Source organism: Cyprinodon variegatus, unplaced genomic scaffold (assembly GCF_000732505.1).
Source record: "Cyprinodon variegatus isolate N-32 unplaced genomic scaffold, C_variegatus-1.0 Scaffold285, whole genome shotgun sequence".
Lineage (NCBI taxonomy): Eukaryota > Metazoa > Chordata > Actinopteri > Cyprinodontiformes > Cyprinodontidae > Cyprinodon > Cyprinodon variegatus.
The window spans coordinates 94,008-118,290 of NW_015150738.1; the positions used below are offsets into that span (position 1 = coordinate 94,008).

The 24,283-nt window shown below is 38.0% G+C and overlaps 1 protein-coding gene across 1 annotated transcript in view; it reads right to left on the reverse strand.

Moving 5' to 3' along the window:
* Window positions 1–2,202: 2,202 nt before the first annotated feature.
* LOC107090209 (nuclear factor of activated T-cells 5-like) overlaps window positions 2,203–24,283 on the reverse strand; it is a 33,252-nt gene continuing 11,171 nt past the window's right edge. Inside the window, exons 2-13 of the mRNA XM_015383465.1 lie at window positions 18,567–18,692; window positions 16,113–16,722; window positions 14,312–14,498; window positions 12,302–12,492; window positions 11,827–11,999; window positions 10,324–10,458; window positions 10,179–10,231; window positions 9,382–9,514; window positions 8,615–8,701; window positions 8,364–8,467; window positions 6,189–8,148; window positions 2,203–5,794 (exon numbers count right to left, since the gene is read on the reverse strand). Of these exons, the coding sequence (XP_015238951.1) occupies window positions 5,553–5,794; window positions 6,189–8,148; window positions 8,364–8,467; window positions 8,615–8,701; window positions 9,382–9,514; window positions 10,179–10,231; window positions 10,324–10,458; window positions 11,827–11,999; window positions 12,302–12,492; window positions 14,312–14,498; window positions 16,113–16,722; window positions 18,567–18,692 (4,001 nt within the window). The 3' untranslated portion in view covers window positions 2,203–5,552. The remainder of the gene's footprint in view (window positions 5,795–6,188; window positions 8,149–8,363; window positions 8,468–8,614; window positions 8,702–9,381; window positions 9,515–10,178; window positions 10,232–10,323; window positions 10,459–11,826; window positions 12,000–12,301; window positions 12,493–14,311; window positions 14,499–16,112; window positions 16,723–18,566; window positions 18,693–24,283) is intronic.

The following is a 24,283-nucleotide window of genomic DNA, read 5'->3' on the forward strand; positions in this document are numbered from 1 at the left end:
AAGATTGCAGCAATGCATATGTGAAAGTATATTTCCTCAAATATGTACTTTAGGTATCACTAGGGGAAACTATATTTACTTCATGAAATTCATAGTTGTCATTCATAGAAGATAACCAAATGTCCAAGGTCCTTGATGTATTTTTCTTTAAATAACAGATTTTGCAAGTGAACATTGATAACACGGTTCAATGCATTCCATAAACAGACAAAACAAAAAAAGTGCTCGTACAAAATGGACAAATTGGAGCATTTGTAAAAAAAAACAAAAAAAAAAAACCAAAAGACAAAAAAGTAAAATACCTGTTTAGTTTTTCTGTTTAAATGATGGACATTAAAATAGAACACATGATTGTCTAAAACTGTTTCCATTTATAGTTCAAAGAGCAGTTTGGCATAGATTTAGTAACATCCATCCATTTTCCATCACGCTCTATCCCTGCTATTGGTCGCACGGGATGCTGGTGGCCATCTCAAGCCATCTACAGACGATAGGCGGGGTACACCCTGAACAGGTCGCCAGTCTATCGCAGGGCAGATTTAGTAACAACCTTTTCTAAATATTATGCATCTCTAGATATCTATATAGATATATCTCATTGATTTTATTTATGTTTTAATCTTTGAGTTGAGTGTTTTTAGGAAGAGATAATACAAGTTTTATCTTCCCTCTGTTCATTTTTGTTCATGTATGAAAAAAAGATGTGCAATGACATACGAACAAATAACTATATTTATTTATGTAATGTCATTGCACAATTTTTCTTTTATATATGTGGGCTGCACAGTAGGTTGTGCTGCTGCCTTGCAGCAAGAAGGTTCCAGGTTAGGTTCCCGGCCCGGGGTCTTTCAGCTTGGAGTTTGCATGTTCTCCCTGAGTGTGCGTGGGCTCTCTCCAGGTACTCCGGCTCCCTCCCACAGTACAAAAACATGACTGTTAGGTTAACTGGCTTCTCTAAATTCTCCTTAGGTGTGAGTGTGTGTGAATGGTTGTTTGTCCTGTTTGTCTCTGTGTTGCGACCTATCCAGGGTGTACGCCACCTCTCGCCTATTGACAGCTGGAGATGGGCACCAGCACCCCTCACGACCCCAACAGGGAAAAGGGTGACAGAAAATGGATGGATAAATATATCTATATAGATACCTATAGATGTCGCCTATGAGGCACTTTCACATAATAACCATCTTGTCACTCACTGCTATGAATAAAGTAAAGCACCAATAATGTGTAAAGTATATTAGTTTATTTACAGATTGCATTTGGTTTACAAAATTTAACTGCAATAAAATAAGTAACAAAAACAAACTCCAAATATATACATAGACTCTTCCCCCTAATAAGGGATGATTGACAGTTGCTCTGATGGTTAGAAACATAATTTCCACAGCTGTTTAATGGAGAACAGTTTGACCTGGGTTATTTTATTTGCAAAGGGATCTCAGAATAAAATTTCAAATACCATTCTTTATTTTGGTCACTGTTACCTTAATGACTCCAGTAAGCACAGATTTGGATTTCTAGTTACTATGAAACACTACATAATAACACAGATGGCGTTAGAGAAATCACTGTTCCAGTAAACTGCAAGACTAACTGATGTCTATTAGTATAAACCACATAAGCAAGATGGTAAAACACTAAGAAAAACAAATTGTGACTTTTCCCTTACTGAAAATAAGCCATAAAGACCCCTTCCCCAGATTTGATCACTGTTGAGAGAAGGAATAAAACTGGGCTTTTATCAAAGGTTTTCTTAAATAAACATAACAGAATATCTTCTTTAGCTTCTCTGCTGTGGTTTTAACATAGAGGGATATACAGGAACAAAAACATGTTCTAAAAAGATCTAAACATGAACTATATCAGCTGCATAGCAGTTTCTTAGAAATTCTTTGTACATTTTTATTAGTTTCAATAAATGCAATGGATTCATCTATGTCTTATTTGATTATAAGCAGGATGCATGTGAGAAATACCCAACGCAGAATAAAAGACAAACTGCTAAAGCTGCAACTATCAAACGCTTAAAGCACACTTTAGGTGGTATGGCTTCAAATTCTAGTTGAGGATTTAGTCAGAAACTCTAAAGGCACAGATACAGTTCTCTCTTCTCAGGCAGTGTGAGCAATATCTGCAGTTTTTTTTTAAGAATATTGAATAGGAAAATGTAATCTTAGACAAGCTCTGTTGATATTAAAATAAAAAAAAAAAAACTTCAAATGCAATAGCTAAAAATATGAGAACTTTCATGAAAAAAAAAATCATCTCCTTTTCTATATCTCAGCAAAGATAGTAATAAAACATACGTACGCAGACAAGAGAAGTAATTACCTCTTTAGTACGTTCAGCTAAAACATTCTGGATATAAGGAAGATTTTTCTTTATAAATCAATGATTCACAAAATGAGCAGTACATTCATAATGAATACTGAGTCTGACAGCATGGTGTCATATCGTCCTGCTAAAAACTATTTGGTCGGAAAAAATCTTTTGCATATGTGTAATATGTACATAGAGGTGGTATATACAGGATTACTATGCACAGAAATTTGTATGTTCATCATTCATAGTATATAAAACATTCCACTCTCCTTAAAAAGGCACCACCAGCAGCAGCACAAGATGGTTCACCCTCATTCTCTTCCAATCTGAGGTTTTCCAAAGTTTAGTAACAGCTGCAAACACAACATGAACACACTCAGGCACTTTGGAGAATTTGGAAATTACAGTCGCCATAATTATCCTCATCAGTGGAAAACAAAGTTAAAAGATTAATTTCTGCTTAATAAAAACAAAAAAATTTGAACTGGAGACTAATATAGATCACAAGCAAGTCAGTAAACTCTGGTATAACTGACCCTGTAAAAACATTCTAAGCTCCGATCCAGGTTTGATTAAAATATTACCAAGTGCAGAAACGCAACATTCACTTTAGTCACAGTAGAACAAGGTGGCCTCCTCACGAGTGGCAGACTGGTCCCAGTTTTGGGGTCTCCCAGCAAGAAAAGGAGTTAGCAGGTAAATGGGTGAGGCGGGGGTGGGGGGGCAATAATCACATTCCTCAATAATTAAGAGGGAATACAACCATGACTGCAGGACACAACTCTAAGAACCACCAGTGCACAAATAAGTTAGATATATTTCTCTGCTAAAATGCACCTAATATAGAAATTAAAAAAAGGAAACATACATTTATAATCATCTTTCTACAAACAAAAGCAAAGAAAATCATAAATATTCAACATTTGAAATATAAGTTCAGCTATTTCACAAGTTGAAGCAAGCCAGATAGCTATTCTCTCCCAAGTCACGCTTCCTTCAGGAGTAGGGTCCCTTTAAAACACCACAAAAGAACAAACAAAACAATACTTTAACCGTCCTAGCTCCACAAATCACATTAGTCAAGTTTACATGAACTCCGTCCGAACACCAAAGCTGTTTGAGATTTTAAAGTGAATCTTAAATGTAACGGTCCTAATGTATGAGATCCAACATGTACAAAAAAAACAAAAAACAACAAACAAAAAAGCAGCTCAATATAGCTACCATTATAAAAGATTTTTGTTTGTGTATGCACCTAATAAAAAACTACAGACAATCAAGCTGTTTGTCTTGATGATTGAAAAAACCCCAAAATAAAACGGTGAAGTGAAGCAACTGGACAAAACGCATTTTGGTATGTCGAGAAGCAAATCTTAAAAGTGAAAATTACCTAAAACAGAAAAGGAAAAACAAAATAAAAATGAGCCATAAAACTGGCGTTTTATTAGGATGTGCACATTGAGTCAAACTTTGGTGTTAAGGTCACTGATCAACATGCACAATTTCAGCATTTTAATGCAATAAGGTGTCAGATGTAGAACTATAGACACCGTATCTCTCCACCTAAACATTTAGTTAATTAAACGTATTTACAAAACTAGAGAAAATGGCTCATTTCTAGCTGGTTTACGAATACTACTCCAGTTCTTGTGCGCCGACCGAACAGAGACATTGAAAATAAGCAATGATCTAACCATCAAACTGAAATAGTGATGCACTAAGTAAATAATGCTCCATCTGTATATGGGTGAAGATACATATAGAACTAACCAATAAAAATAAACGTTCTAAGAGAAAAAGAATGCACATTTGTTCCTTTTCTTATGTGGTTTAAAAAAATAAACTAGGTATCTGGTAATGAACAGCTACAACATGGCTGCTTATATGACGCATGAGTAAAAAAAAAAAAAAAGAAACTAAATAAGTATAAATTTATTTAAACTGCGGAATTAAAACCAAATGAAATTCAAGGTGCTTTTCTCATTTGTTTTTCCACAAAAACCTGGCCTTGCTTTTTAATCTTGGGATAAAGACGGCAAACGTTTTAGTTGTGAATGCCCTTTTTTTTTTTTTTTAAGTAGGCTGTAATCCATAACCACATTTATCATTTTAACAGACTGCAGTGATAGTATATCTGAATCATGTTTTGCAACTTGCTATAGATAATGTAAAAAAATAAATAAAATGTTTCATATTCAATAACATGTCACTTAGTTTAGTCATTTTCACTGCAGTGTAAAATGTTGAGCATGAACCTAGAAAAATGAAAGGCTTGCTTAAAAAGTAAAATGGACTACATCGTTCTTGTAAATACATCAGTATATATATCTATATTTATATAGCACTTAAAAAGCTTATTTAACATATAATAAATAAAATCAAAATCTCCTTTTGTGGTATTTCAGAGATTTAGACTGAATTTATTGCCATCAACAGACTTAAGGCAACGGCTTTACACTGCAAACATTAAGCAAGTTACATTAAACCTCTATTGTTGCTTTCTACCGTTCTTCTTCAACTTCATATTTATTTGCTTTCTTTTTCCATCTCGGACCTTTTATGATGATCTGCACCATTTACATCAGTAGCTACCTTCCAGTTTAACCAAACATACCCCGCAACGTCTTTCCCTATCTGCTGTACAAAACATTCCATCTTTAATGCAATATAATGAAATAAAGTAGAAAAAAAACTAAGGAGAATATATTACAAAAACTGCCAACTCTTTGGGAAATATTTTACAAAAAAAAAAAAAAAAAAGGCTATGCTATAGATAGCATCACATTGCAGCTATTTACAGTAAAAAAAAAAAAAAAAAAAGTTCAGGTGAAAGAACGTTTGAATTCTACTTGTCTGATCAGACTCATCAGGTGTTAGTCACTATTTTCACGCGTTTTAGTAAAAGGAAGTCTCAGAAAAGATGCTTTCTTGGTCGTAGTCAGCCCATGCCTAAATCTAGGCTTAAGTATATAAAGAAATGATCCAGTTTGATTTAAAAGTCCCTCTTATTTAGACTAGTCGTTAATATTTCTGGCTGAAGAGACTGGTTGAATAAAGGTCGGCACTTGTGTGAATCTAGCCTCGGTGCTGCAGGAGCAGAACCAGATGTAATAATCACTAACATTTGGATCTTTCTGCATATTTAACAGGTTTTTTCCCCCCAGATTTGCAGATTTTCTTTGAAAAAAGAAAAAAAAAAGAGAAAAAAAATCTACCAACATTAATAACACTTAGAATGAGCGCTGGAGAGGGCCGCCTGGTTCATGCAGGCTTACAAGCAGATCATTGATCTTTTCCATGTTCTGAGAGACCTCCATGCTGCCCTGTGCAGCGGTCCCAGACTGGGATATAGACTGGCTGAGCAGGGACTGGATGCGGGCCTCGCTTTCTTGCTGGTTCTGACCAGACTGGCTGATTGCTATGATCTGATCTGAAACCGTGTTTCCGGGATTGTTCATCAGCTGGCCACATTCTGCAAGAAGGGGAAAGAAAAAAAAAAAAACTGACATGAAAAATGTCCTAGAAAAAAATGACCTAATATTTCTTCTTTCACAAGAAAAAAAAATCTGTTTAAAAGAATATAAAGTTGTATAACCATTGAGAAAATAAAATATCTTTACACTATCCATCTTCTAATTAGCTTTCCTCTCTCTGCTGAAGAAAAGCATCTCCAAAAACCACCTCTATGTACATATTACACTTGTGGCAAACTCGAAACAAGACTTATTATAGTTTTTATATTCATGCTTTGAAAGGTTAAACTTAACACACAACTGTGGCCAGATACTTTCCCTCCAAGTAAAGCTTCCTGAGGCTTATTGTTCTTTTACCTCATTAGTTTCAACAGACGTTATTACCACCCTCACCGTTTTGCATTCCGAAGATGAAGAGGCCAGGCTGTTGAGGCTGGCTGGGCTGACTGATGCTCCCATTCACGGTGTGTTGAAACAGACTGCCTGGCTGCTGGCCAGGAGAGGAGGTGGTGGTCGGAAGGTTTGCCACACCATTCTGGGAGGCAAACATGGATGGCTGTGAGAGCTCTTGCACAGCCATCCCCCCCTGTATGGGAGGCATGTTGGATGGAGGGATGAAGAGACCCACTGGCTGCTCCTGTTGGTTGTTGGGGCTGTTGCCTATCTGCATTGGCTGCTGCTCCTGAAACATGACTTGCTGTGGTGAAGTGGTGGGATTCCCTAAAGCCATGGGCTCAGGCTGGCTCTGCTGATTTACAGTCACCATACTGGCCTGGGAAAACAGCAAAGAGGGGGTTTGGGAGTCCTGTGGAACCAGACTGCTGGTAGTAAGGGGAGGCATTTGGCCTTGACTGGTAAAGATGAGGTTGGAGGATTGGGGTTGTGGGGACAGGTTGTTGTTGCAGAACATTAAGCCAGGCTGCTGTTGCTGCGGCTGCCCAGGAGAAAGCGTGTTTGGAGATGAATGAGGAGAAATGTTCTGAAACATGGCCGTCTGTGGGGAAGGCTGTGGAAGTGGCGGAGGCTGAGGTGACTGCTGCTGCTCCATGGGGCTTCTCTGCTGCATGGGGGGCATTTGGGCCTGGTTCTGAAATACTGGTTGCTGTTCAGGGGATGAGGATTGTAGAGCATTGAGGAAGGCCAGCTGCTGCTCCTGCTGCTGCTGCTGTTGTTGTGAACTTCCAGTTGTAAGCCCGGTGGGCAGCGGTGTTTGGGGAAGGAAAAGTGTGGGAGATTGTTGTTGCTCTTGAGACTGCAGCACTGTCATGGTGTTCTGGAAAAGAGCAGCCTGGACTTGCTCCTGGGACGGTTTCTGAAAAATAGATCCCTGTGGATCTTGTGTTTCAGCCAAAGGACTGGGATTGTGGAACATGGTTGGTGAGGCATGGGTGGGGGTCTGCTGGAGGAAGCCGGTTTGCATAGAACAGATGTCATTTGCCTGCTGAAACAGGGCAGCCTGTTGCTGCTGCTGATTTTGCTGCTGTTGCTCTGGTGGGTAAAGTGATGCCTGGTTTGTCACCACTCCCTGTGGGGAACCTTGCAGGTCTGAGCTCTTGGCCTGCGCAGCATCCTGAAACATGCCACACTGCATCTGCATCTGAGACTGGAAGAGTTGTAAATTCTCCAAAACCTGCTGCTGCTGCTGTTGTTGCTGCTGCTGCTGAATCTGTTGGTTTTGCATCTGCTGTTGGTGTTGGATGTGTTGTTGCTGCTGCTGCTGCTGAATTTGCTGCTGTTGAATTTGCTGTTGTTGAATTTGCTGCTGTTGAATTTGCTGCTGTTGAATTTGCTGCTGTTGAATTTGCTGCTGTTGAATTTGCTGGTTTTGAATCTGTTGCTGGATTTGTTGCTGTTGCTGGATTTGTTGCTGTTGCTGGATTTGTTGCTGTTGCTGGATTTGTTGCTGTTCGGCGATAGGGTTTTCTGCCTGGATGGGTAAGTTACAATATCCTTTCGCTTTAAGTTGTCTCACGGCCTCCTCCAGCTGTGCAACCTCATCTGGGGGAAAGAGCGGCAGCTGTGGCTGCTGGGGGGCAGGTTCAACACAGAGCCTGGATACTCCTCCAGAAGTGCTGCCTGACCTCTCCCGCATGAGACCGTCTCTGGGCTCCAAGAGGAACTGCTGGGTGCCTTGTGAGAGCAAAGACTCTGCAGGCAAAGGGAATGAGTTGCTAGTGGCAATATCCTGTTTCTGGATGGTGCTTAAAGGTTCAACATTGGTAAAAGCAGCAGCCTTGGTTTTATCTTGATCACCTGCAGATTGAGGCAGGTTATTGTTGAAGACTATGTTGTTATTTAGACGTGATGTTTCTACATCTTGATTGGGTGGGGATGCACTAAGATCTCCATTCTGCTGCAGGAGAAAAACAAACAAAAAAAACAACAACCAAAACCTTAATTTGGGATTTTAATTTATGCGTCTTAAACTCAGCATCTAAGTTATCAAACAGCATCTACAAACATAACCAGATTCATGCAGTAAAGTATAAAGCTAACCAAACCACTTTTTAACAGAGAACATGTTAAATTCATGTAAAAAAAAAAGCAGCATAAAGCTCAGTAATTCACCTTAAATACTCCAGAGGCCTGTAGGTTGTTTGTCACTTCCATCGGGGTGATATCTTCTCTCTTTACTAAAGACAGCAACGAAGGCATTAAGGCACTATCTACAGCTGTAGGAGTAACAGGATGGGGATCAAGTTTTACATTTAAAACTTATTTATAACCAAGATATAAGCCATAAATACTGAACTAATTAGTATTTTTTTAATGATCCCTGACAAACATAAAGCAATGATGGGAAGTATAGAATTACCAACCTTTGATTTGCTCATCATAAGAACAGGTCTTAACTGGAGAGGGCATCTCCTTCTTTACAGGAATTTCATTTTGTACTGCAAGATTGTCTGAAAAAAGGAGAATATAGAATGACTATAGCTTAAAACACTACAATTCACAGATTGTTTGAGATATTTATATGTTTAACCCAAAAAAGCATAAAACTAACAGCAGCAGATGAATATCAGTACTATGTGGATAATTCCCTGTCAGAAAGGGGAGGAGCAATGTGTCTATTAAAATTATTACAAACACTAGCCTGTAGGTGGCGGTGTTGACTGATTTTGGTTTTATTAATCAGAAATGGGAAAACATGCCAATAGAGTCACTAAACAAAACATATATTTATAGTACAAAGCAAATAAAGTTATCAGTAGCAATCATTTAATATAGTCGAAGAATTTGATGAAAAATAAGATACCTTACCCAGATTAAAAAAACAGCAAAACTCATATGGAGTTTAAAGTTTAAAAATATTGCACAAAAAAACATTATTACTATAAAATGACAGGTATATTTGGGTAAGAATGAGTTTTACAGTTTAATGGCCACAGGTCTTAGGCATTACCCCTTTTATTAAGGATCCCTCTCTGAACATAAGCATAAAAAACATTGGCTTCTTTTATTTTAAGCATGTCAATTTAAATTTCTGGGGGGTAAATTAACTACAAGAAAAATGAGAGTTAATGGCCACTTCAGTCTGGTGTCTAGGTAAACCTTTTTCTGACAGAAATGCACTCAAACAAACCAGCATCTGGAGTGTAGGTGAATGGCTGAACATCATGGGACCTGCCAGCGTTTGTCACCACATAGATTCCAACACAGACAGGAGAGGTGATGGCCTGGTTGTGGTACGGGGGTACCTTCACGATCAGGTGATTCTTGGGGTTAAAGAAAGAAATGTAAAAATGAAAATGAGTCAACTTTGTCACAGAAATAAAATCTATGCAAACCTGGACAAATCAATGTAAAAAGAGATTGAGGCCAGATCAGTCAGTGCATGAGAAAAAAAATGTACTTGCTTAATTCTGTGTCTGCAGTCTTTTTTTTTTTTTTTTTTACAAATGCTTTAAACTTTGTTTGCTGACTCTGTATTCTGTCTTATTGGCACTTCAAAGTCACAGCTCTGGTGTTGAAATTTTGTGATAAAACTACAAACTATCACTACTAAAAATGCAAAAAAAAAAAAAAAAATTTGTTCAAATAAAAAACAAGGAAAAAAACTTAAAACAAAACATATGCATATTGATGCAATAAAGGCTGAGTGCTATAAATTAGTCAGCTAATGTATTCCTGTTGATTTTTTTTTTTACAAGGGCAAAGGTTTAATCCTGGTTGTTAAGACACTCAGCAGAACGTCTAAGACTGAAAGTAATTAGGTCAGAACACAATGAAACTACTCACCTTTGAACCACAAACCCTTTAAGATGATTATATCTAAAAGCCCCGTACAGCACTGAGTTGAAGATTATCTATTCAGTCATTTAACTTGTAATAACCTTTAATCATTTAGAAATACGACAACACATAGGAAAAACTTTTCACCTGGTGAAACAGCTCCATGTCAATTTCAGCTTCTGACTTCCACGACTTCTCATCTGGAACAGAGAAAGGATGTTTTTAAAGCCTGAATTAAATCTGATAAACCTAAACAGGTCTGAAAGGTAGATTTTTTATTTTATTTTCTCACCTATTACATTTTCTTGAAATATGATTTTAGTGTCTTTCAAAAAGTTTTTGCCAATGATAAAAACTTCTTCTCCGCCCCTCACCGAACCAGTGTGCAGGGACTTCTTCAATATCTCTGGCAGCCCTGCAGGCTGAGCTGGAAACAGAAGGATACAGACAACACTGATGAGCTGCATTGATTTTAGTTTTTTTAATGCACTCTCACCTCTAACACAGTGAGGAGAAAACTGTGGGGGAGGAATTGCCAATCAATTTTACTTTTAAACCAGTTCTAAGCTCTTGAAAATGGGGGGGATTTGTGTCAATTCTGATTGATATTATTTAGATTTTATTTTTGTGAATCAGAAATAGGCAAGATCTGATTCCATGCTAGTTTTAAAACTCTTAAACCTTGAATTGAATGATTGCCTCAAAACATACGGTGGATTCAAAGCAATATTAGTGTCGGCGAGAACTTAGATTGCTTTAGTTTGTGCTGTTATTCATTTAATCAATCTGTGTATAAAGCACAAAGTAATAAAAGGATCTTCAAAAAGGTGAACGATTTTGGGGTCAGTAGCCTTCTGAATCTATAGGTTTCACTATTTACACTGCACAAAAATAAAGGGACACTTTTAATCCCAGGATAAAAAGCAAGTCATTTACTATTCAGGAACTGGAAGGAATTATAAATCAAATCTGCTCCGCCATCATAATGCAACCAAATGTTTGATACGACTTGGATGGCAGGAAAAAACACATCAAAAAAGGAAAAAAGCTTGATCTAAACTTTTATGCTTTTAATTAAGATGCAAATTATTTTACAACTTGCAATGTATTTGTATTTATTTTAAATATCATTGACCAGAATAAAGAAATGTATTACTTAAAGTGATCATTTGTTGCCAAGAGGACCCCTCTCTAACACTTCCCACTCCTGTGCTCAGTCAACATGTGCGCACACACATGTACAAAGACATACAATCAAAAACCAGGGGGAATTACTATTTTTTTTCTTGTTTTGAGGAAAGACATTTCCCTGGTTTGCATGCAAGCTCTACCATAAACAAAAGACTTCCACACCTCTATTGTTTAGTTCTGTACCTCTTTTTCTTCTCTGCTACCCTCAAAGCAGTTGTCTCAAACCCACACATGGCTCTAGGCGTCTTTCCTGTTTGTGAAAACCGACCACGCCCTCACGTTGGAGACATTATCATAGCATTCAATCTAGTGGGATAGTTGTACAGTGTCCCCAAACGCTAACATTAAAGAGAAAAGTCTGTTGACCTCTGGTTTTATGAAATTTGACAAACAGGGGGAAAAAATATGGTAATTATTAACTAAGTGGGTTTTAGGTCAATCTATCCTTTTTCTCTAGTTAAATTCCTGTAAGGCTCAACTGATTGGTTTAGTAATGCAGCAATTACTCAATAACCCAATAATTTACACATTTTCCAATAATATTGTATTTGATTGAGCTTATAACTCAGTGTTTAGACGTGGACAAAGATGAAGGCCAACTTACTGCAAAGGATTGGAGAGGAGGGAGTCTGCAGAGTGAGCACTGATCCATCTGAGCGGGGTACGTTGACCCGAAACACCAAGCGAGCACGTGTGCTTTTCTTCTTTGACCCGGCGACGCCGATACGAGCTTCGACATCTGCATTACGGAGCTTTAAGATCCCAACACAGTCCACCCTAAACACAAGGAATAAATGACTTTAGGCTCGCTTGAACTTGTTTCAACTTCCAATGTCAACAGTATTTAGAGAATCTATTTAACGATCAGACTTTGTAGGACTTAATACCAAGGACATAATTGAAGTACTTTTTCATCTGATAGCTCACATATACCAATAATGGAATAAATGTATTACATAACATAACAGAGGTAGAGTAAAAACAGAAAATGAACTTTCTAGTCTAAATACTCTAAAATACAATATTAACAACAACAGCAACACTTAAAACAAATAAATTGCTAAATAACAGCTACATACGCCAGTGTCATGTTTGTGCTTGGGTCAAGGGACACTTCAATCACAGTTGTGCCATCAATATCAACCTCCTTGCATGCAGTGGTGTTGCGACCGGTAACTCTGCAGGCTTGGTAAAATCCATGCGGCTTCACGCGCCCAGCGTCGTTTCCAACAAACACCTGGAGAACCACTGGTTCAGTCACACCCTCCAGCTGTAAACAATAAAAGTGGTATTTCATTAAAATATTTTTTTTTTTTTTTTAAGACACCAAAATATCATCTGCAATCTTCAGTCCTGCAGTCAAGTTGGAAAACAGGACCTGTGACACTGATCATGAACTCCTGCCACAAACTCAGAATGGTATTTAGGTCTTAGCATTGACTTGAGCCTTTTTAATGCACAGATATGCTTTGATGTTAATTATTGTAGCTCTGGTTTAATGGCTAAGCCAGTTGTTCTATCAAAAGGTCAACCTTCTCCTTAGGGCTCAGGTCTTATTTTTATCTTTTTTCTTCCCTGTATTTAGCTCAACCATCTTCATATCAATTTTGCCCCACATGCCTGTTTTCTGTTGAAGAAAGTCAAACCCACAGCATGCTGTTGCCATCACCATGTCTTAATGGGGAGATGCTATTTCCAGGGTAACGAAGAAAATTTTTATTCTAGGCTGAAAAGTTAATTTTGTATCCTTTACAGCATTTTTGTCATTTTACCCTAGATGGCTCATAAAAAAAGACAATGATGGAACTTCAGTTTATTTAAACAATTACTTTTTCACACCTTAGAACTTTAGCTACATAGGGGGAAAGAAAGCAAATGAAGAATATACCTTCAGATTTCGTAAAAGGGTTAGACTCAACACTACAAAGTAACTTCCTGATGAATCTTAATACTAAAGGTAAAGAAAAACAAAAAAGCTGACTAAGTTTTGAAGCTGTTGATCCTCTTTCATGCGAACAAAGTTTTGATTGCAGTTATTAAGCTTGTTGATCTACAATGCGTAGGTATTGCTTATAAGAATGAGTTTGAGTTCCGCTTTTCAGATTAAAAATGTCTCTTGGAGAAAGAGAAAGCTTTTTAACAAAAATGCACCCTTCCAGAACACTTCCGTAACTTTTCTTGACTAGAAAACCAAGCATCCTTTCCTTCCAGTTGAAAACTATTGACTTTGTTGCTTTATCTTTAACTTCGCCATAAACACTTTGAACTTTACAGTTTTATTAAAATGACTAAACAGAGGACAGAACAAGGGTACATAAACCATTTTGCAAGGCAAAGTAAGAGACCTTAAAGTCACCTGGCCTTGTAAAAAAGCTAAATATATCAGCCTATTAAAATCCTTATTCTGTCTTTTATCTGCTGCCTATAAATGTCTAGTTTAAAATGGACATAATGCTTTACAGAACAATAAAACCAGAAAAAAACCCACCAGAGGGATTCAGCTTCCACGTCTGCTGAGGAGATGGCAGGATCACTAACCTGAATAAAATAACCGAAAAAAGTCTAAATTTCCTACTTCAACCTATTTTAAGTCTACTCCTGGATATTCGCATGAAAATTGACTCTCATTTTGTTTTTATTATTTTGACCTGGAGTTTTACACCTGGACTTGGTAGATGTTTTTGAAGTTTCACTAGGCAGAGTGCCTTATCAGATATAGTCATTTTAGATTAAATGGGAGAATGTTCTGCCTCCATCACTGTCTCTAATCTAGCATTTTGCAGACTCCCCTTACACTACACCCACTAACTTGATGTGATTAGCTGATATCTACAACAGTTCTGTTTTTCACTTGTGCTGACCCTGACTAGCCACAGCGGTTTACTCTTTCCTGTTAATCCCTTAATGCTAAGGATATGAAGAAAAATGCACAACCCAGGTTATGTTGAAATTAATTTCTGTAATAAGGCCCATTTTCTTAAATAATTTTTTCACAGAAAACAAAGACCTAGAAGCTGATAAGTAAATAGGCTTGTTGCTGCAAAATAATCCACCCTCGAATATCATTACAAAGATGATGAATTTGTTACCTTTATAGTGGGAAAGCCTTGCTGGGTGCGGTCCTTTACTGAGCCTCTGCTGCCTTCGGTTAGGTAGCGGGCCCGGTGCTGAGTCTCAGGCTGGACAAGGATTTTAAGCTCCTTCCCCTCACACTTGGATGGGAACTGCATTGTCAAGGTTGATCCCTTTTGATTAGTTGTCTGAGGATCATCAGAGCTGCAACATAACATTTTGTTAGAACAGTCAACCTCTTGCTCTAAAGTTCACTTTCTTCTGTCTAAGGTATAATATCCCAGGCAGTTCAAGTACCTTTTTTAAACAAAATAAAAAATGAATTTGTCTCTTCTTTAAAATCAACATCCATGTATGTATGTAGACATACATACATATCTGTCAGGAGTAGTAGTCTCCTTCCTACATAGAAACGCTTTCAAGTTGCCATGGCGCTCTGAGCAATGCAGATTTAAGAGGCCCTCCATCAGCCAAGCATATTCTAACCTTGGCTCTTAAAATGTTCGGTTATCTGTTTATTTAATCTGCTCTGCTTATCCTAGGTCTTTTAGAGAGGCTTTGTGATTCACTGTGGAAGACCATTGTTTCTACTTTAGTATCCTGCCCCTCCCTCCTCACTGATCTGACTGCTATCCTTAAGTCAGTGTTGTAGAAATGTGGAGCCAAATAAGTTTATTGAAGCTTTCCATCCATTGCTCAGTGTCAGTATATAATTTCCTGGTAGCACCTGCAGTCACAGCTCTTATAAGTGTTGGATAAGAAACACTAGAGAGGCAGATAAAAGATGATGTATGAATAAACAGGAATCATTATTCGAAGAAAGGCCAGACAAAAATATACATGTTACGTTCAGAAAGTTGAATCTATTGTACCAAAATTATAGATGACAGACCAGCACAGATAAGACTTTTAGGGAATCCTTTTTTTAATATATGAAAATTAAATCTGAAGACATCCATTTCTACTTATCATAGTAGACACAGCTGCAAATAACACAGAACTTTGGTCCAGTCTTTGTTGCATCCTTTGCATCAAAGTCTTGATTTCTTACAATGACCTATAGGATCCGACCTTATGTTTGGTTATATGTTTGGCTCATGGCCCAACTGGAAGCCAATCCTCGAGCTCATTTTTAAAATCAACTGACTTCATTTGAATACTGTATTACTCAAGACAATTCTGCTATCAACTATGACCAGATTTTCTGTCCACGCCTGCTTCTCTGTGAGAGATTGTAGTTCAGGATGGAATTTTTAATCACATTTCCACCCAAAAAATCTCTTCTGACCAGAGCCTCCTCTTTCACTTTTTATTGTCCTCTACATAGTTCCTGGCTTGTAGTACTTCTTATTTTGGCTTCCTTTCAGTCTTAAATGCAATAAATTCTGGATATCACAAATAGTAAATTGACAGTCCTCCTACTAAGCTGGGATGGTTGTTTACTGCTGTTTTGCAACAGATCTGTGAGGCCTTCACAGGAATGCTATATCTACATCTAGAGGTGGACTTCAGATGCGAATTGTACTGATATTACTCCATGCTTTCGGAGCAAAGGATGCTCACTACATGTGTATGCCTAACTTATAATTATTATTTGTCAAATCGTTTGTAGCATTTTTCTAGTTTACCTTAATTAATTTGTGTCTTACAGCTAAATAAACAAATGTTTGTAGATCCAACATAAGAAAACTTAAAAGAAATTGTATGCATCCCTTTAGAAGAGACCAAGTGACAGAGTCCTGACTTATTGAGGAGGCTTGTTGTGGTTTTTCTCATTACAACTCTTCAGATCAATGCCTGCGTTAATGAACTACTAACCTTCCTTTAGCTGACGTCTTGCTCTCTGGGCCGAGCTGAGACAGGACAAAGTGTGGGGCTTTGGCGCTGTCTGCATTGAAGACATCCATGCTGGCTTCTACTGTGCGCAGAGCCTTAGGTCCCGGCTTCTGTCGAGGCGTACGCTTGCGGGCCTTTCGTGGCACCTCGGTGTTGTCGTTGTAAGAAGAAGTGCTCATGACGCTGAAGTTTGACATGGAGTCCTCCATCCAGATGCTGTTACTCTGCTCAGAGTCCAAGGGTGCTGCGTCACCCTGGCAGGACATGTGGCTATCATCAAACAGGTCTTGTGGAGGAGGGGAGATGTTGAGGATGTTGCGCTTGGACGGTGTCAGTAGATGGTGTGCCTGGCCATCCTGTGAAGCTGCACCTCGTCCTCCGGACAGCTCCCCGTTGCTGCTTTTCCCACTACCACACTCGGCTCCAATGATCTCTGGTACCACTCGGCTGCTCCTGCTGTCCTCAGAATCGACATTTCTGCTGTGAGCCGAGTTCGGGTCACTGGTTGAAGTGCTGGAATGCATGGTGGTGCTGGAGATGGTGGAAAAAGCACTGCGAGGGCCTTTCGTGGTCAGAGAAGAGGACAAGGCATCTATGGTGTAAATAATTAGACAGTTAGTACAGACCGAACTATTGTGAGGTTCCAGTTCCATGTAAACAGTAAAAGTCGATGCTTTTTTAAATGTTTTTTTTTTCTAAATGTAACGCTCCCCATTTTTTGTATGGTGTTGATAATGTAATATGTGTGAATTTTGTTGAAAACACTGTATGATGCTTAAATATTAGAGGATAAAATGTATGTTTAATTAATTTTAGCATTTTGTTCTGACTCAAAAATATGTGGCATGTTACTTAATGGAGCTTTTTTTTTTTTTTTTTTCTTTCTTCTTTTGTTTTTGGCAAGCATATTTTTTTCTTTTTTTTGTTTGTAGAAGCCACAGAGACAAAACAAAACAAGCTTCTGACCTACGAAGCAGAGAACTGCAGACCATTTTAAATGCAGACACTCCCTGCTTCAGAGGGAACTTCCTGGAATATAAAGGTGAGACAGCAAATGAGCAATAAAAGCTGAACAACAAAGATTGATTCAAATATAACGAGAGAATATATATATATATCACAGTATGATGCAAAAGTATTCCCCTCCCCCAATTGGGAATCCAAAATTCAAACGTTTCTCTGAACATGCTGACAAAGGCTTCATTTTTAGATAATGAGTGGAGCACAGAAGGGTTAAGCAGCTGCTGAAAATCTGGATTTTCTGGTGTTTCATAAGTTTGTAGAACACAGAAAGGGGGGAAAAAATAAACAAAGAGGTAAAGTCAGTCTGAGAAAGGGTGAAAGCTAGTAACAATGAATAATTCAAACTCAGAAACGTAAAACATTAAGAACTCTGTTCATGAGACCAACACATTGAACAATGCAAAACTTATAATTGCAAAAAAGATCTTTATATCTGTTTCATCTTCATGCATTACAAGCAGAAAGAGGCAAAGTAAAGGAGATATTCATAAGATAATTGCAAATACTCAATTTTGATGACAAAAAAACTAAAACATTCGCAGTTAAAAAAAGGGCCTTAAAATTCAGTGAATGCATTTATCTGAATTTATTAATATTATTTTTTTTTTTTACAATTTTCAGATAACATTGAACTGTCAGGGGACACTGCAATATACCAAATGCCAAAAAGAAAACTGACACTACATTGCATGCTTTTCCGATTCCACTTAATTTCGCTTCGTGCTTTTAAACTGAATGGTCGTACTTCTATTTGATCCTCACATATCCATCAACCTGAGAATGCACAAAAACAAAGTCTCTTTCCCTTCTCCACCCACCAAAACTGCAAACATGATTATGATTATTTAATTAAAGCGAAGTCTTTTGTTGTCATGCCAAGCAGTGGAAAAGCTAATTAACCCCAGGGCCTTGTTTCTGGACTTCTATATTTACCCACTAATAAGATTTTCTTCTCTAAGACAACAGTTCCACCTTCAGCAAAGCTAATTCAGCAAAAACATCTTTCTGAGCTTCCCACTTTCTTTTTTTTAAGTCCATAATGTTTAACCACACCCTAATATAGTCTATGATTCAGTGATAATAATGAGAATAATTAGGTCTGAATATGGCGCACATTAGATCTGTTTGTGCTGCAGGATACAACGACAAACTAAAATGACATCCAAACAGGCAGGTACAGGCAAGCAGGCATGTTCAGTGACATTAACTTCCTTCTCTAGCCCTGTTTTTTTTTTATCCCTTCACATGTAGAAAATCAAAAAGAAGCAGGCTGCTTGTTTGACAGGCTTTCGTCATACATGCAGGTGTTTGCTTACAGGTACAGACTGCTAAATGAGTAATGCCTTTTCTGGGTGGGGCAAGATCAATCCTGCTTGGAGATGAGAAATAAGGAAAGAGAAAGCAGGATCCTACCTGATGCTAGAGGAGCTGAAGGGAGAGGGCCTGCCTCTCCGCCGCTCTTTTGACTCATGACTTCTGGGTGCTGCTGAGTGGTGGGAGGCAACTGCAGCTCACCGGCAAGAAGGTCATACACTGACTCTGTTGTGAGAGTAAGGGGACCAATAAAAGGAATAAAAATATGACTTACTAACAGGACTTATTAGTGGAATGGTGAGTGAAGAGTCAAGATCCCATTGGGTGAGCCAGATGACTAACAGGAAACATCAAGACCACATGAGGGTTTAGAGTAAATCTCAAATTTATCCGTCAGATTTCTGTTCTATATATATATATATATATATATATATACACACATATATACATATAAATGTTTAGCCTATTATGAATAATCTGATAATGACACAACCGTAACCGTTTATCCTCACAAATATTCAATTGTAAGAACACACCCATGACCTGGTTGGCAATACATCTGATAGAAAAAAAACAAGGAAATAGAGGCCATAATAGCTGTCAGAATACTTTCTCATCAGTTCAGATGTCAAAGTGCTTCCACTTTTGTATTGTTTCCAAACTCTGTAACAATCAGTATACATACGCAACACTACATCACAGTCTATCACTCATGCAGCTTTATGAAAAAAAAACAGAAAATAGGTTTAAAAATAAACAGATAAAAAAATAAACAAGTGAAATAAAGGCTAAATGCGGCATTAGATATTTCTTTAGATTATGATTCACTGTGATAAATAGATTTCTTCCAAAAAAGGGCATCAAATCTAGCAGAGAAGAGCTAGAGATATAATCTCTTCTTCCACCCATTCCTGTTGCATGTCAAAGCATGACATCTACATTACCAACACTACAGTCATCCAACATGCATGTCAAAGCCTGATACCTGCAATGCCTCCACGCAACAAACCACCAACAGTGCATTAAGAGATGGGTGTGTTAGACATCTACAGGCTGACATTGTCTTAAGTTGCAGGCCTTGGAGGTGACAGGAGGGCTACAAAAGGCTGGCTAGCTCCTTTTTCTCCTTACGACACAGACACACCCTTGGATTTTTCTTTTTTTTAAATTGTTTCAAACTTAAAGACCTAAGATTACATCACTTGAGCAAAATACACATGTTGTTTTCTGTATGTTCCTTAGGATTACATATATTATGAAAAGCAGTGGATTTTCAAGGGAGCGTTTATAAATCTTGCAAAAAAATATGCAAGATAACCGAAATTATCTTTATTTATCATTTTTGCCCCTTATGACAATAAACAGAGATATTGAATGGGTGATTTAAAGACTGCAAACAACAACAAAAAAAAAAAAACATTTTGTCAAAACAAACTGACAGATTAGAAAATCCCACTTAAAACAGTAACTCTGACATTTTTCATTCAAACTAAAGATGGAACCAATCTGTTTTAATCTCAGACATCAAGCTAAGAACATTCTGAGGAAACATTCTGAGGCTAAAGGTCTTACTCAGAGATCCAGAGCAGCAGTCTGTGGGATTCTTGCAGCTTTCTCAGGACACAAATGCCCTGCTCTAACCACTAGGCCAATTGCCCCCCGGCAACATGAAATATTACCATCAGCAAATATGTTAATTAATCTCAGGAGAGCATGCTGATGTGTGTGCTGTATTGTATGAAGATGACGTTTTATTAAAAGTCCCCCTCGTCTTAAACAGGAGACCGGTAATTCCTGTCCCGGTATCCTGATGTGGAATAATACAAGCTAAAAGGAGGTCAGACCAAAAGTTGTGGTATATCAAACAAAAATAAAATCGCATTACAAAACAGACAACAGGGTTTACACAAAGTCATTTCTTTCTCTTCCCCGTGTCTGCCTCGGGGAAATAGGGGAGGGGGGGGGGGTTTGGGTGCTTAGGTCAACAGCATGACAGCACTTTTACTAGCAGACTGATTCATCATCCAAATATTATGGTATGAACTTAGAGCAGCCATTACAGTCGCCTGACTCTTTTCTTTGCCAACTGCCAGCTTTAATTACTTGCAGCTGAGACCCGGGGTTCGGTGTGTATATCAGATACTTAACCCTCCCATTGTTACTACTCGCTGTGTACAACACACAAACCTGGAACCTACCAGCACCAATCCATGCCTCCTCAATGCCAAACTCCTCTGGTGTAAGAAAAGTTGCTTTTAAAGAAGCAGGAGGACCTCGTTTCCATAAACAAGCTCCCCTAAACTGCGTATGATCACGCACACACAGAGGATTTCACTATGCTGGTTGTGTGCTACGTTCACAAAACAAATATCTCACATATGCATGCACAGCGCACACATACACACAAAAAAACACCCCCGCCACGCCCACAAAAAACCCTCTACCTCTAAATCCACCATTTAAAAGTAGTCTTCTTGTGGCTCTCAGAGGCTGCACATGCAGCAACATGTGCTCCGAACTGAAAAAGTCCTTACAGTAAACAGATTGCCGACCGCACAGACAGAAAATATGCACTCTCTTCTAAGGGCAGTAGTTTGGAATCACTAGCTGGCCTGTTCCTCTGTGTTTCCACAGCTTCTATGACGCTTTTAGAGGCCGAAAAAACAAAAACTCTCATTTTGCTCCATGTTTGTCTCCTCTTAAGCAGACAGAGTGCAAGACTTTATTTACCAGTTGCAAACATAGCCCTTTTCAGAGAGAAGCAAATAAATACAAAAATAAAGAAAACAGCACCCTGTCAGCTGGAAAACGAACGACACCGACTCATGCTCACAAGCTGAAGTTTTGATTTCTTTTTGTCACAAAATGGTTATGTTTCGAAGGCTGGCCACATATATCAGCTTTAATTTTCCCTTCATCTGCAGAAATCATAACAACAACCCATTATTAAACCTGATACCATGTGGTTAGCTCTGACCAGGCCTGCTAATACCATTAGAATAACCTCATTTAAATAGCTTAACTGAGCTAAGTCAGTTTCCTCTCACTCAAAGTTTAAAGACAAATAACCACTGATAAAAATCCAGGCTTCATGATACAAACTTGCACTATGGGGTACAGTTTTGCTGATCGTATCTTAGTATCTTTTAATGTTTACATGTTAAGTGATGGAGGCTAAAGATAAAAAGACGAAAGGCACTCACCATGTGAATGGCATGACTTTAACACCCATTCATTTCCCCTCATTCCTGATGCTTGCGCTTACTAGCCCTGGCACCTGGGGCGTGGCGAAACTTTTTTGGCTGCTGAATGACCGATTTAACTCCTTTCTGTGCCCCCCCCTCTACTCCACCCACCTCTCTCCCTGTCTTGTTTATTGTGAACCAGACCCTTCTCTGCCCTGCATCTTGCTCAACAGGTTAGCGGCATTGTCATGCGGAATCCTGTCAGACAGAAACAAAACAGTAGTACAACCTAGCCGCAGTAAGTCTGTTACACAAGGTAGACTGTCTGAATTTAGCAAAAACACTTAAGAGGACGTGATTAGGAGGGCAAGCTTAATCTCACCTCGTCGGTGCATTTGGAGATTATTTTGAGCTCTGTGAGGAAAAGTAGCAGAGGGTGTTGGCACCTGCAGCAAACCTTGTACAACAACCATGTAATGTTTACAGCCAAGCCTACACAAGTGCTGCCTGGGACTCCATAGTAACCCTGGTCTTTTGAGCCTCAGTGTCTCCTGTGAGCTAACACTATGAAACTAAATAGGGACATAATCTTATCATCCATACCTAAATAATGACCTCTGCATTAAAAACATGCAGTATTTTCACATCACAACTAAAGAATGTCTGTTATTTTAATAACAGCTTCCACCAGATTATTAAATTAACATAAGGACTTCTGGTTTAGTAAAGACAACCCTAAACCAAAACCTTTAAGAAACTTTGTGATGTTAAGCATCTCGGGCTTAATACGAATAAAAAAAAAAAAAAAAAAAAAAAGCTGAATGCAATTACGAATGATTAAATATATTTCATGCATTATAAGACTGCAATTTGACAACTCATCAAAGCAGCCTTCAACTGAGGGAAGTCAAGCTGCATGTGATCTTGTGATTTATGAGGTTAAGCTTCATTTTTGTTTTTCTTTTATTTTGAACCTATATATAAGTTAAAACAATCTTAAATTTTTTTAGTGCAAAACTTTGGCAAGTAAAATTCCCTTTTCAAATTTAAGCATAAAAAGGCCAGTATTGGACAATATTAACAACACAAAGGACTATTTAAATTAGCAGTTAACACGCTGGAAAAATATTCTAGGACTCCATGAAATTCTTTTCTGTTTTTAAATGCTGTGCTTTCCCCCCTGAAAATATGTATTTCCAAATTAATTTGCATAAAGCTAAATAAAAAAAATGAATAAAAATAAAGAAAAGAAAAAGTAACCCATTCCATTATATATTAAAATCAACAATTTCAACAATAATTTACCTGCACTTGAAAGCTAAAAGTAATATGGATACATTCACAATATCAAAGAAAGTAAACTTTGTAATAGCATAATAACAGCATGTTCATAGTACGAGTGTTGACCTAAATTACGTTTACAACCAGCGCTTGCAAATGTTGTTTAGGCTAAAATAGTTGCAGATGTCTATTTGCAACTATACACGTGGTGGATAAGACTGAAAACAAACAGGGGCATGGGAAATGAATGTGCACAGATAAGGCCAACAATATTAGTCTTTAAACATGTGATGCTTTTCTTACCTGCAAAGCAACTTTTGCAATGCTGATGTTAACAGCCTGAATCAGACAGAATGTCTCAAGAATGTCGCATGACAAGGCCCAGATTGGTTACTCTACAGCCAGCTGCACCACAGCAGTTATGAAAAAAAAAGGTCACATCATCGCATTGAAGCAGTTCGTACTTGCAGAAGGTTCAAAGTAATGCTGCAAGAAAAATTTTGTTTTTTTTTCCAATAAACCTGGCAGAAATAATTGCACCACATGTAGATTTTCATAGTAGTTGCAGCGGCACATGCATTTGATTTAAACTGGTTTAAAATAAAAGCAAGGACCCCAAAAAAGATGCAACCGAGAACACTTGGTTATCAATGTTGTTTAAAGGTGTTTGGTCATGACTGCGGGTGACCTATTCAATCATTACACTCCATTATTTTCTGAGGGGAACACTACTGTAAAATGGGAGAAATTTAAAGAAACTTGAGTTACTTTATGCCAAATAAATGTTGTATGTTTTTTTCCCTCTTCACAAGTGTTAAGGGTGCAGATTAATGGTCTGTTTCTTCTATTTTATCTTAAAGATTAGTACATCTGAAATAAATAAATGGATATTTTAGTTTTAGCCACACAAAAAAATATGAGCAACATGTAAGAAGAAGAAACGTGCTGTAAACAGAGTAAGGGCTCTAATACAAGTTAAGTTCTTGGAAAAAGACAACCACCATCCATCATAACTAATTCTAAGAAAAATTAATAAAGCTTTAACTTTGACATATTAACAGCTTTATAACAATCTTCAAACAGTCATTTGAAAAGGTTAAGGTCAGTGAGACTTTGGAACTAGCAAAGTCATTTGTGCTTAATGTTTGTGGCATGTAGCTGATTCAGAGCAGCTAATCCTGAGGTGGCAATGAACAACGACCAGGCATCAGTTTACACAACTTGGTTTCTACAAAAGCCCATCACTATCCCACACCTCTCACTGACAGCGAGGAACTTAAAACTGTAACCCTAACAGAACATAAATAAAACGATTAACGGTCAGTGAAATTCCAAATTGTTTATTGGAGA